This window comes from Xyrauchen texanus, chromosome 27 (genome assembly GCF_025860055.1).
Source record: "Xyrauchen texanus isolate HMW12.3.18 chromosome 27, RBS_HiC_50CHRs, whole genome shotgun sequence".
Lineage (NCBI taxonomy): Eukaryota > Metazoa > Chordata > Actinopteri > Cypriniformes > Catostomidae > Xyrauchen > Xyrauchen texanus.
In genome coordinates, this window is record NC_068302.1 from 28179022 (window position 1) to 28192648 (window position 13627).

Sequence of the window (13627 nt, forward strand, 5' to 3'; positions counted from 1 at the left end):
TTCATCATGCTCCATTTCTCTCTCAGAGGGTTTGGCTCCAAGTTGCATTCTCTCCTGTTAAAACTGCACACTCACTGCCCTGCACAACAATAGCTGCTGAGTGAGTCAGCAGCATTGTGGGTCTGTGCAGCTGTTCTTTGTGACTGTTTGGCTATGGTCAGACTGCAGTAGGGGGAATTTCAATGAGTCTGCAGAAATCAACGGAGCCTGGCTGCCACAGGGCAAGATTCATAAATACGTCTCTCTCTCTTCTCTTCTCTCACACATTCACGATTTCCCTATTTCTATCTCTTCCCCCATTTCGGTGCCAACATCAGCATCACCCCAAGACACAGAGATCTTCTCCCTCTGGGCTGTATTTCCTGTTTCTCTTTCTGACCAATGTAGTAATAGCATATGATCTCTAACGGGAAGCCCTAAAGAGGTCATTCATACTTGTGTTAGCTCCTGTCATTATCAATATGACGTGATTCGGCCAGGGATATTTCTTGATTCACAGTCAGAACTGCTTACCCATCTAATGATATGAGTTATAGGACAACTGCCCATAGGCAAAGCATGTGTAGGGGCTGTTCACAATGAACACCTTTTTGTGTCTGTCTGCACTGTTTGTTTTAAGTGTTTAGCTAGATGGTCATCTTTTGTACGTAACAGCGCATCTCACCGTTATTTGCAGAACCTCACACAGGAGTGTCACGTTTTTTAGATGTTTTGGCAGGTTACCTGTGTTTTGTTCTATTTAATGCTCTGCATCTTGCTTTTTCCCCCTATGGCTGGGGAAACCTTAAGGCTTTGATACAATCACTTTGCTTATAGCTAGAAACAAGGTTGAACAGATGAGCAATGGTACACTATTTACAAATTTTCAAAAACCACCCACACATCTGGGGTCTGCATTTAGATGAGTATTTAATTATGCACTGTCGTCAACAGACTGCATGTAAAACATTGATCAATTTGACAGTAAAATGTGTTATCAATTAGAGGTAGACTGATATGTCGGTTTCACCAATTAATCGGTGCCAATAGTTGCCAATCTTTTTTTAGTTCCACTTTGGCCTCTAAAGGTGAAATAAAATCAATCACTGACAGGCAATATTAATTAATATTTTTATCCTCACTTCAGGGCAAATTTAGTTATTTTGATTAGTTAATAAAGTGTTCTAAATTGAAGCAAGGGCATATAAAGAAAAATCGGACTAAATAGAAACATGCCTTCATAAAATTAAGACATTTTATTCATTAAACTAAAATGATTTAAAATGAATGATTTTGATCATTCTTTTTAGAAAATATTTATATTTTTGGATTAAAACATATTTAATATTATATTAAAATGTCATATAAGTATGTAAAAGTACTGTTATATCAATATCCACATTCAACAATTGAAATAATAATTATAATTTGAGCATATTGTATGGGGTGTGTATTCTGTACACTAAGTAATATGACCTGTAAATATGAGATCTTTTGGCTCCAGAAGGCAGGAAATCTATTTTAAATGTGTTTAAAAAAAATTCTTAGGTATGAAGGACTATACACTTCCACTTCCACTTCTTTGACTTTTAGATTATCCCTGCAGTTAGAGCATCCTCCACCTATTCAATTGCTTAAGACATCCATTGTAAAAAAAAACTAGGCTCATGGCTCCCAGAGAATTAAATCTGGAGATGAGAGTAACACATATACTGAGGAAGCTTTAACTGAGAGGGGAACTCTGATCGAGATAGACTGACTGTTCCTACAAGGCAGCGATCAGCTTTCTTTGGCTCAGATTACATAGGCTATGATCATGTAGGGCACATGATAGCAATCTGTCACTCATCCATCAATCTTTCTGTCCGTCTTGCTCTCTCTCTTGTACACACAAACACACACAGTGGGGCAGAAAGAAAGGAGTCAATCTCTTAATTCACACCTTGTCATTTTACAATAATTGAAATACAGATTCAAACTCTTTTTTAATTCTGCATGCTAACAAAACCAGTGCTGGATATGAATATGAATGAACACGGCAGGCTCAGAGCTATGCTTGGCTCATGTCCCATATTGAGTCCCATCAGAATTAGGGCTGCTGAATTATTGGTTAAGCTGATCAAGTGAGGCTGAGGATTGGGTTATATGCATCATATAGCTTTATATTTGACTGGTGTGAATGAATGGTGAAAGTCATATAACAGGGTGATATAGGAGTGATCTTACCGGGCTGGGCTGTTGATTGGAAGGGTCACAGGCCAGAGAAACCAGGTCCTTGAGCGGATCTTGAGAGCTGAGGTGCGGGGGGTACCGGATGGCCGTGTGTGGGAAGTAAGTAGAGGCAGTCTGGGGGAGTAAGGGGCCACCGAAATGCAGAGACGAGGAGGGATGTGGACTCCGAGAGATACCTGAGCGAGACAAAAGACATTCTACCATTAAGGAATTATTCACTAAAATTCTTACCATCCGTCATAGCTCTCAAATCTCACTTGTGTTCAAATTCGGCTTGTCACGTTTGGTTATATGATGCTGGGTGCTACTGACCTCAAACACGATGCAACAAGTCCTAAATTTAGATATGTGAATGCGCAAATGAGATTTAAGAGCTGTAAAAGAGGGGAAGACTATCAGTAAATAATGATTTAAAGGGGCAGTTCACCCAAAAAGGAAAATTCGGTCATCGTTTACTCACCCTCATGTTGTTTTTTACTTTCTTTTCTTCCATGGAAGACAAAAGTGATGTTAGACAGAAAGTTAACCTCAGTCACATTCCATTTCATTCCATCTTTGTTTGGAATGACATGAAGGTGAGTAATAACGACATAATTTTTATTTTTGGGTGAACTATCCCTTTAAATTTGGTCTGTTAATCACACAAAGTTATTGTATGTCTTCTGAAGACTTGGAATATAGCGCACAAGTCATATGGGCTAATTTGATGGTGCTTTTAGTCCTTTTGGAGCTTTACAGCCTGTGCTCACTGCATCATTTTGTTGTATGGAAAAAGAGCATTGAGAACATTCTTAAAAACATATTTTGTGTTCGACGGAAAATGAAAAGCCATACAGGTTTGGAATGACATGAAAGTGAGTAAACAATAGCAGAATATTGAAATGTCCCTTTAGTTCACGACTTAAAATACAAATTATTTTATTAAACACATCCAAAAATAGAAAAACATCCACCCTTTTTAGTGACATCCCTGTGAAAAGGGACCAGTTTAGACCAGCATTAATTTCAATGCTGTTCAAGGATGGTTTTGCAGTCAGTACTGGTTTAACCTTCTGGTCAACCAGCATGGTTAATATTGGGTGACCAAAGAAGTTATGCTATTTAAGCTAGTTAAAAGCCCTCTTGGATACACCAGCACACCAGCATCCAGACACAACATATGCCAGTCTTTTCAGCAGGAATGTTTAACAATACAACACATAACGCACATCTTAATTAACAAGCTTTGTTCAGATGTCACATCCTGTCAAATTTAACAATCATAACTCTCTAAAGAGTACTTTGTATGCTGTAACACATTGGGCAAGGCCCAGCAGAGGTTGTTTCTGTGCAGGCAGCATATGGCTGTCATGCTCCACATATTCATCAGAACAGCCAGGCTAATTGCTTTATCATAACTCAACTGGCTGTGAGATGACCGATCACTCCTCAGTCTCCCATAAGCAATGACCTGACAGGGACAGTAATGCTGTCGGTTCGACTCTGTTCTCAGCCCAATATAAAGTGTGTACTTCAATGCAATTCACTAGAGGAATTCTAACTGCTTTCAAACTCACAGGGACCAAACGTTAACATGAACAGGTTGTGGATGAACTTAGGGGAGATGGTAGTGATACATTTACAGAAGATGTGTGTCATTTTATGCAGAGAAAACTATGAGTAAGCCATTTGTAGGTTAATTTCCACCAAAAGTGTAAACACTGTGGATCTTTCAAAATATTGCTTTCTTTGTCTGAGTATCTCCATTAGCCTGACAGTGGCTCAACCAATGGTGTGAATCTGAGGTGGAACTTTTTGTTTTCTGCCCAATGACAGATGGGGGATTGTTTTGGGAATGAAATTATTTATTCAAATTTAATTTAGTAAAACTAATGGCATAAATATAATTCAAATGATATAATTGGCAAACTGATGCAAAACATGTACATACGTTTTTGTTTATCAACATCAAGATATTAGGTTCAAAATTATAAGACTACATAAGGGAAAGTGTACGTTTATGTTTTGATTGGTCACAATTTTATATCACCTTTTGACTTCACTTTTTAAATGGTTCTTCAGTTTGAAATATTCATTTTTAAACGTAGAAATATTTAATATAATCTTTAAATTAGTATGGAGGTCCTAAAAGCTGCCCTGCGATGGACTGGCGACCTGTCCAGGGTGTCCCCCGCCTTTCGCCCAATGTTAGCTGGGATAGGCTCCAGCCTGTACACAGGATAAGCGGTTGACGATGGATGGATGGATGGATGGTCCTAAAAGCTGAATGCATAGTAATTTAATTAATAATTATTAAAAAAAAATAATAAAAAGAATAAACAAAAATGCTGTTTAAAAGGTTTCAAATGGAGTACAGCATGTCACACTGCAGGACGCCTAAACTTATGCTCCATACCAAAAGTATTTTATGTCAACTATCCATTTGCTTCCCTAAAAATGGTGACTAGTATTTTGTGAGTCTGCAGTTTTGAGTCGCTAATGACAGAGGCGGCGGCAGTCGATTTTGCCGGGACTTCAGCCCCGAATGATTTGAGTGTAGCCCCGAATGTATTTTGAAAAGTTGACTGACAAATATGAAACCGGACAATAGCTTATGTAAACCCCCGAAATCATAAGCTGCCTTATTTCATTGTGCTTTGGCTTTGCACATACTGCATACAGCCTGTAAAAATAGACAAAGGCATAATCTAGCCTATAGAATAAGTTCCTTTGCTGTCGGTAGCCTATGGGCCACTCCGTTTCTTCCTCTCTGTTGAATATGCAGCAGGTAGGGGAGGAGCTTGCACAGTCGTTGACATCAACTAACGTTACTTAATGGCGAGTTAACAGCAGTTAGCAGGAAAGACAGCAAAAATTAAGCAAATGAGGCTTTGGGGATTTTTCCGAAATAAGTCAGTGGGTAAGAATTCACATTTGTTTTTGTCCTTAAAGTCTGAAGATCATCATCTAGCTGGCTTTCACCCACAGTAGGCTAAACCTCAAGAGGTCCACTACCGACTGTCATTACATGTTGTAGCCTCTAGCCGCCTCGTTAGGGCATCCGCCTCTCACGCCGGAGACGTCGGTTTGAGTCCCGTTCGGAGTATACTTTTCTTGTTTATCAGGTGTTGTTTTCTCTAAGGATAACCAATAAGCATTAGCATAAAATGTATGTGTGACTTGTTTTGTGATATTAGTTTGTAGTAAATATACACTTTGATTTGATTAAATGGTTTTGTAGAGTGTAGCAAAGATGAGCTACAGACTGAGGAGCAGCAGCTGTGCCAGAATCAGGCATGGAAACTGGTAACAATTAATAAGTCACTTTACTTTAGAGAAAGTTAAAAGTGAAACATTGTTTATCCCAATGATCCTAATGAAAGGATTTTGAACATGATGAACATGGAGAATTATATACAGTTCGATGACATGGTGTGTCAATGAACTTAGACTAAAGTAATTCATGTATTGCTTTAATTTAGGATCGTATACATCATTTTGACTATTTATGTCAAAAAATATTAATTATTTATATTAAAAAATTAGTTTTACTTCACTTTACTCACTATAATATAACTCTTTTGTGATGAATTTATGGTAATGTACATGAAAATTCAAGAATCATGATAGATCTTAGGGCAATCCCACTGATCTGCTCTTCCCAATACATTTTCTTCAATGGTATTTGTCCACAATTTCAAATATGTAGCACTTGATGAATTAGTTGTTTGAAGCTGATTTGCAATGTGTTATGTGCTGTATCTGTTCTTCTGCATCACAGATGATTCAGGGAGGAGAGAGGATGAGTTAGTCGAGGATAGTACTAGAGTGGAAGATTTAGGAACTGTACAAACAGGCCCAGCAAGAGCAAAACTCAAAGAATACCCTCTCACCAGCTTTGGACTACAGAGAAGTGGTTGCTAGTGTGAAAATAAAATTGCTAAGCCCCGGATGTCCTACAATGCTGGAAATGCCTCTGGCTAATGACACACAAATGTTACATGCATGTGTATGTGTGTGCTGTCCCCTCACCGCTGTGCACGGCAATGACAGGTCTGTGGTGCTGTGTGAAGCCGAGGCGTGGTGAGCTCTCCTGAGGAGATGGACTATCCATCTCTGTCTTCTTAACAGTAGGGGAGATTCCTGAGTGAAAGAGAGAGAAAAGTCGAAAAAGGTGAAGGAGGGGTTGAAAGAGAGCTCACTTTACTTATACAGAATACGGCAAATTCAGCTCCATTGTTCTACACAAGGACAAACTTTTGAGTATAAAGGAATACTTAGTCAGCTATTTAATGAGCACTGCGTGGTAACTCTCACTACCTCTGTCAGCTCACAGTCACTGCTTGCAATCACTATAACTGACCACAAGGTGGTACTAAGGGGACTAATGTTTACCCTGGTGCTGCAGTGCTTTACAGAGAGTGCAAGTGACTTTCTTTTCTTCTTCAGTCAAGACCAGAGGGATTGTAAGAAAATAAGTCTACAACTGATGATCCATGGTCGTTATTTAAGGTAAAATCCAATATAGTCTCCATATGGATTTTTACAGGGTTCTCAATAATAATACCACATTTAGAACCTTCCCTATATGGATGTTTTTCCTAATAAGAGCATCATATATGTCTTGAGTTCCCAGTAATTGCTTTGTATTTAAAGTATCATATGTGGAGATCTTTCATTCACTGTACTTTCATATTGGTTGTGGTTCATGTGTCATCATTTAAGGACACAAATCATAAAATTCCCCTTAAAATCTCATTTTAAAATGACATATTCATTCCACTGGTTGAGGTTTATAAGTGTGAGTGAGTGAGACAAAATGTGGCTAGTTTTTTCAGTGGCATTTCAATTCTGCAGATCTTAAAAAAAAAAAAAAATATTTACAATGTATTCACCCTCATGTTGTTACAAACCCATATTACTTTTTTTTTAAAATTTATACTTTGTGGAACACAAAAGGGAAATTTTTTGAGGAGTCTACTGATCATTCTTTCTTCAGACAGACGACTGAGGCAGTCAAGCCCCAAAATGACAAAGAAAGCACCATAAAAGTGTCTTAAGAGTGGTCCACACAACTCTATCACCACATTTAAGACTTCTGAAGCCATACAACAACTTTGTGTGAAGAAAAAAGCAGAAACGTATGTCATTATTAACTGAAAATCTTGACATCTATGGGAGTTCATGAGAGAAGTAGCCATGTCCGATTCCAAAGTCCGAGCCTGAAGTTTTCATTGAATATGTTAATCCAGTTCATAAAACTGCTCTGAATGATTTGTTAACAAATTGGACTGATCCGGCTCTCAAGTTCAACTCAATGGTCGCAGCAGTTAACAGCACACTAGAGGGGAAGATTATCAATGAATAATGTTTTCAATTTCAGTCTGTTCCTCACTCAGCCATTGCATGACTTCAGAAAGCTTGAAATACTATGCATGGGGGCCTGGGTAGCTCAGGGAGTAAAGCTGCTGACTACCACCCTTGGAGTCATGAGTTCGAATCCAGGGCATGCTCAGTGACTCCAACCAGGTCTCATAAGAAACCAAACAAATTGCTAGGGAGGGTAGAGTCACATGGAGTACCCTCCTTGTGGTGGCTATAATGTGGTTCGTTCTTGGTGGGGCACATGGTGAGTTGTGCGCGGAGAAAAGCTTGAAGCCTCCATACACGCTATGTCGCCACGTTAACGCGTTTAACAAGCCACGTGATAAGATGTGCGGGTTGGTGTTCTCAGATGCGGAGGCAACTGAGATTCGTCCTCTGCCACCCGGATTGAGGCGAGTCACTACACCACCACGAGGACTTAGAGCACATTGGGAATTGGGCATTCCAAATCGGGGAGAAAAAGGGGAAATGAGAATTAAAAAAATACAAATAAATATATATATATATTTATTAAGCATGAGCAGCAATGTTGGGTGTATCTGATTACAACATAGTTAGTTACAGGATTAGTAACCCAAATATACAATGAAAGCAAATGGGTGCCGTGAGGCTGCTGGCTGTTTGACAGTCCTAAAGGCATATTTAGGAAGCATAAAATGAATCCACATGACTCCAGTTGATCAATGAATGTCTTCTGAAGCAAATTGATAGGATTGTGTAAGAAACAAATCGCTAATTATTTTTTTTTTTAACTTTAAATCGTTGCTTCCGCCCACAGCTGTACTTCTGTTTGAAATGACCTAACTCTCGAGTGACGTTCATTCCTCTGTTGTATACAAAGCACGTGCCTCTGACTTCTCGCATGAACGCACCATTGCGCTTACGTCACATGACAGCTACGTGATGGGTCGACTATTAGCAGGAAGCATTTTTTAAAAGTTGGTAAAGTTTTAATTATCAATTTATTTTTTACACAAACCTATCGACTGGAGTCATGTGGATTACTTTTATGCTGACCAAATATGACTTTTGGACCATCAAACAGCCAGCAGCGTCATGGCACACATTCGTTTTCATTGTATCGACAAACAGAGTTGAAACGTGTTTATCATTTTTTTTTATTTTGTTCTGCTAATGAAGGAAAGTCATACACATCTGTGATTTCTTAAAGGTAAGTAAATAATGAGCTATCCCTTTAATCAAATATCTTTTTAGTAAAAAAACCTGAATGTAACATTATATTTTAAATTCTTGTAATCAGATTACAGTTACTGACATTAAGTGCATTACTTGTGCTAAAGTAATATGCATAATACTTTTAAAATATGAATTAATATGTTCGTGTGTTAGGATTTCTGTGACAGCTGAGGGGTGTGCGACAATGAGTAGGAAATACAGACATTATGAATTATGAAACCAAAAATGTTTCTAGGAAAAGTTATTTAGAAACTAACATAAAAGTAAAATAATTAATAATGTATATTTTTAGAGAAGTATTTAATAATTTGTAGTGGAATACTTATTTTGAGTAACCCAACACCGATGTGTAGTATGGACCACTTTTTGAGGCTTAACAGGCACAGTCTACATTCAATTTATTTTATGTAAATGAGTGGCCAGGATATTCTTCAATAACCCTTATGTTTCCCACGGAAGAAAAAACAGTAAAACAGGTTTAGAACGACATGCAATAAGTATATAATAACAGAATTAAAATTTTTGGGTTAACTATTCCTTTAAGCCACATGTACCTGTAAAGGTAAGGGATAAGCCTTAACCCTGAAAAATCAGCTGGGGGATTGCTAAAGAGAAGCTTGTTCTGAATGTCTAGACAGGAAGTGAGATGGGTAGGGATGGTCCCCCACATGGGCCTTCAGCTGTGCATATTGTGAGTCTCTGATCTGAGACCAGTTTTGTCATTTCATTCATAATATATGGAGTTCAGATGCCAGCTGGTTATAGATCAGTGGGGAGGGGTTATGCAGGTCTCCTGAGATCTTTAGTAACAGTTTTGCCTGGAGGGTTAATGGATATTCACAAGGGTGTGACAGAAGTCCTATGTTATGCAAGGCATATAACGCAAACTCAGCAATTTCCTCATCTCGCAATAAGCTCTGAGGGTTTTAGTCAGATCAGGAGCTACAAACTTGCAGGCTTGTTCACTCTTTTCTCAAAGAATAAATATTAAACTGTATGACCTTTAAAACATTTATGTCTGCACATGAATTTTAAATGTATGAATTTTGTTCCTTTAGGACATTAAAAAAAATAAAAAATGTGACTCTTAATTATAAAGTACTATCAGCAAAATCACACACTAAAAATATATTTCAGCACAAAATGCACAATGTATGCCATTAAAGGCCAAGCCTAATGTTGTTACAAATCCATATGACTATCTGCGCAACACAACAGGAGAGATCAGGAAGAATGTTAGGGACTGACAGCCTCAATCACCATTCACTCTCATTGCATCTTTTTTTCCCTACAAAGAGAGTGAATGGTCACTGAAGCTGTTAGTTCTCAACATTTGGTCTAACATCTCCTCTTGGCTTATATGGAAGAAAGCAAGTCAAATGGTTTGCAAGAACATTAGGGTGAGTAAACAATGACAACATTTTCATATTTCTAGGTGAACTTTCCCTTTAAAACTACACATGCACATAAGAACCACACAAATTCTCCTGACTCATTGTTCTCCATATGTTCTGATGCTTTCTAAAAACTGAACTCCCCCTACACAGATTGCTTATCAAAACGTTCCCCATAAACACCCTCAGAAGTGGATTACAGTATGGTTTCTATACCTACTGCATGCCCTACTTTATCAGCAGTAACTCTAGCTTCCTCAGCATTATAAAAAGAGCTGTCTAAAACGGTTTTAAGTGTTTGCTTAGGGCCTATATGGTATGTTGATGGCTGTCAAAACCTCTTTTAGAAACACTGACGTTTCATACCTGTTTTATTCATTTGTTATGCATTAACATCAAGAGTTATCATTCTCTGTTTTGGCATTCATTGTAACACATGAGTTATTCCCAATGCCCATCTGCCACCTCCGAATAAATAAAAAAACCTCTCTATAATAGAACAAAAAAAAAAAACATAGATTTACATTACAATCAAAGCAGTTAACCAGCCAAACCACTTATTCCAGTCATGAGTCATTTAATTAGATGCACATCACAAAGGATGTTCATGTATATTATGCACAAATTAAGTGATTGAATAGATAATGAATCCCAATGGTCTACTAGTCATCCATCAACCCACTAGTGGATTAGTAAATTCAACTAGTTTATCTAAATCTTTTCAAATTTTTTTTTTTTTTTATAGTTTTTATATTTTTTGAGGCAGTGCTTTAATTAGCTGACAGCGAAGTATGTCTTTGCATGGTACAAACTTTCCATGGTTTGCGTCTTGAAATGATCCCCTTTATAACAAAACCACTAAAGCCATTTAGACCACTACAACCACATTTACACAGATGCCCGTAGTCGTTCAGTCAGCATGTCTAATTAAAAATAGTCAATCTTTTAAAAACCTGCATTGAGACCACTGGATTCTGTTTGAATTCTTGGCAAGATGTCTTCTGTAAATGCCCCCTAAGAAACACGTCTGACCATGGGCAGGTGAACCCAAAACCAACCTGATTATAAAGGGATAATTTGTGACTGATTAGTCAGGCAACTGACTAACTATTCGATTTTGAAAATATGTAGTTTTGCACATAATAATGGGAGGGTCAAAGGTCAAATACTTGAGCACAGTAGAGTGTACAAAAATGGCAGGTACAGGAATTACTGCCACGCTGTGCTACATTTGGAAAATTCTGCTTCAAGATACAGAGAGGACAGCAGAACTGCTTTCTGCAGACTTTCACAAAACTGCGAGTTCATGAATTAATAAAGGATTTGGCACTACATTAAGGAAATTCAAATCCAATTCCACCCTAAGCCTGTGATTTTAGACTTCCTCTACTGGAGTTGAAAACCTGATATGTTTGTCATTCACATTCTTCAAAAGTGAGGACCACAACTGCCTATGGAGATGAAAGTGCACAAGAGGATGCAGCTCAGTGGATGGAGTGCATGAAACCTTAGGTTCAATTCCTAGCATCTCCAAAAGGAACTTGGGGTCAGTGGGGTGGTGTAGTGGTTAAGGCTCAGAACTAGCAAATGCAAGGTTGCTGGATCAATCGGTAATTGGAGGACCATGAGATATCACCAATGTGTTTAAAAGGGATGGTACACCCAAAAATTCCCTTCTCATTTAACCACCCTCATTTCATCCCAGATGTGTATGACTTTCTTACTTCTGCAGAACACAAAGATTTTCAAAAGAATATCTCAGCTCTGTAGGTCCTTACTATACAAGTGAATGCTGATCAGACTTTTGAAGCTCCAAAAATCACAAAGGCAGCATAAAAGTAATCCATTGGAGTCCAGTGGTTTAATCCATGTCTTCAGAAGCATTATGATGTGAGAAACAGATAACAAATGTAAGTCCTTTTTACAATAAACTCTCCACGAATATATGTGAGAGTAAAATGCGAATCACCAAAAACACAAGAGTGCTTAGGAAAGTGAATGTGGAGAATCTATAATGAAAAAGGCCTTAAATATTGATCACACCCACACCAATTATATCGCTTCAGAAGAGAGATTTAACCATTTGAGTCTTATGGATTACTTTTATGATGATGTTATGTGCTTTTTGGAGCTTCAAATATCTGGTCACCATTCACTTGCATGGACCTGCATAGCTGAAATACACTTCTACTACTGTAATAAATTCATAGAGCAGGGCTATGGTGAAAAAAACTGCAACTTCAAGGTGCATCTGTGTTTATATTGCACTGACACAAAACTAATGATACTCAGTTACTGATGTAATTGTAAAAATGCACTCATCACAGCCAGCTATAATGAATTTATTCCGTGAGTGAAATAAATGAAAAAGGGGATTTTTTTAGATAAAGCGAATAATATTAGGTTGGTCATATGATCTCAACAGGCGTCATTTAATTTAATATGTGCCCAGCACCATATGTAGAAAAAATCATCTTTAAAAGCAAATAGACCCATAAACTCTCAAGTACTTTTTACTTGCTTACTCAAGTACTTTTTACTTTTTACTCAAGTACTTTTTACTTGCTTTTACTTTTCAAAATTTCTATGTTCATAAAACTGAACTTACCTCCTTCCATGTCCTCCGGCCAGTTGCGTGAACTGCTGGCCGGCGAGTTGGGAGAGGTGTAGTACTCGCCCCCTGGGCTGGTATCTATATCGTCCTCCATGGATCCTGACTTGTGTCTCTTACTTCTGTGTCAGTAAAAGAGTAATAGGAGGGGGGAGAGAGGGGGCAGGGGAGAAAGAATAAATAATGGAGAAAAGCATTGTTTATTCCAACCACATTTCTTCAAACATTTAACATAATTCTTCACGTGTAACACACAGAAATACACACACCCTCACAAACTGTCTGGCCATGGCTTATGGATGTCCCCCAGCCCTGCTTTTCCCAAGCACTCAGCAACATAGAGCAGATTGCCAACATTCTCCTTTTGTTTTAGCTTTGCAGTGCGTTAAATGGAAAATAAAAGCATTAATCAGGACTGGGGTTTTGGCCAACCACAAATGCAAATAAATCAAATAAACTGCCCTCAGCTGAACAGCAGACATGAACAAGGAGCTTTATATACTGTGTACAGTATACACACTCACTCATTATTCGCAGGTGCATGTAGGGATATAATTCTGTGATGGCTTTATACAGTGTTGTGCTCGGCTGAGGTATGTCCCCCAGTGAAGCTAACAACTTTAGCTCAAAAGGTGTTTGGCTCCCTCTGTCTAATTCTGCAAATATAGCAATTGTGAACGCTGAAATGTGAATTTCTGCACTACTAGCATCAACAAACTAGTTTCTTGAACAGTCCCCAATGGTCACACAAACAGATAATTCTGCCCCTAAATCATCCCATTTGTTGAGCTAATGTTGCTGTGGGTTGGTTGGGATGCTCAAAGAAACAGAGTAATGTTTTAACAACCAA

The 13627-nt window shown here is 38.2% G+C and overlaps 1 protein-coding gene across 2 annotated transcripts in view; it reads right to left on the reverse strand.

Moving 5' to 3' along the window:
* Positions 1-13627, reverse strand: part of LOC127620774 (nuclear factor 1 C-type-like) — a 150285-nt gene that overhangs the window by 27993 nt on the left and 108665 nt on the right. For both annotated transcript variants that reach the window (XM_052094006.1, XM_052094005.1), the window contains exons 6-8: positions 12775-12899; positions 6223-6333; positions 2206-2387 (exon numbers count right to left, since the gene is read on the reverse strand). In XM_052094006.1, coding sequence (XP_051949966.1) covers positions 2206-2387; positions 6223-6333; positions 12775-12899 — 418 coding nt within the window. The remainder of the gene's footprint in view (positions 1-2205; positions 2388-6222; positions 6334-12774; positions 12900-13627) is intronic.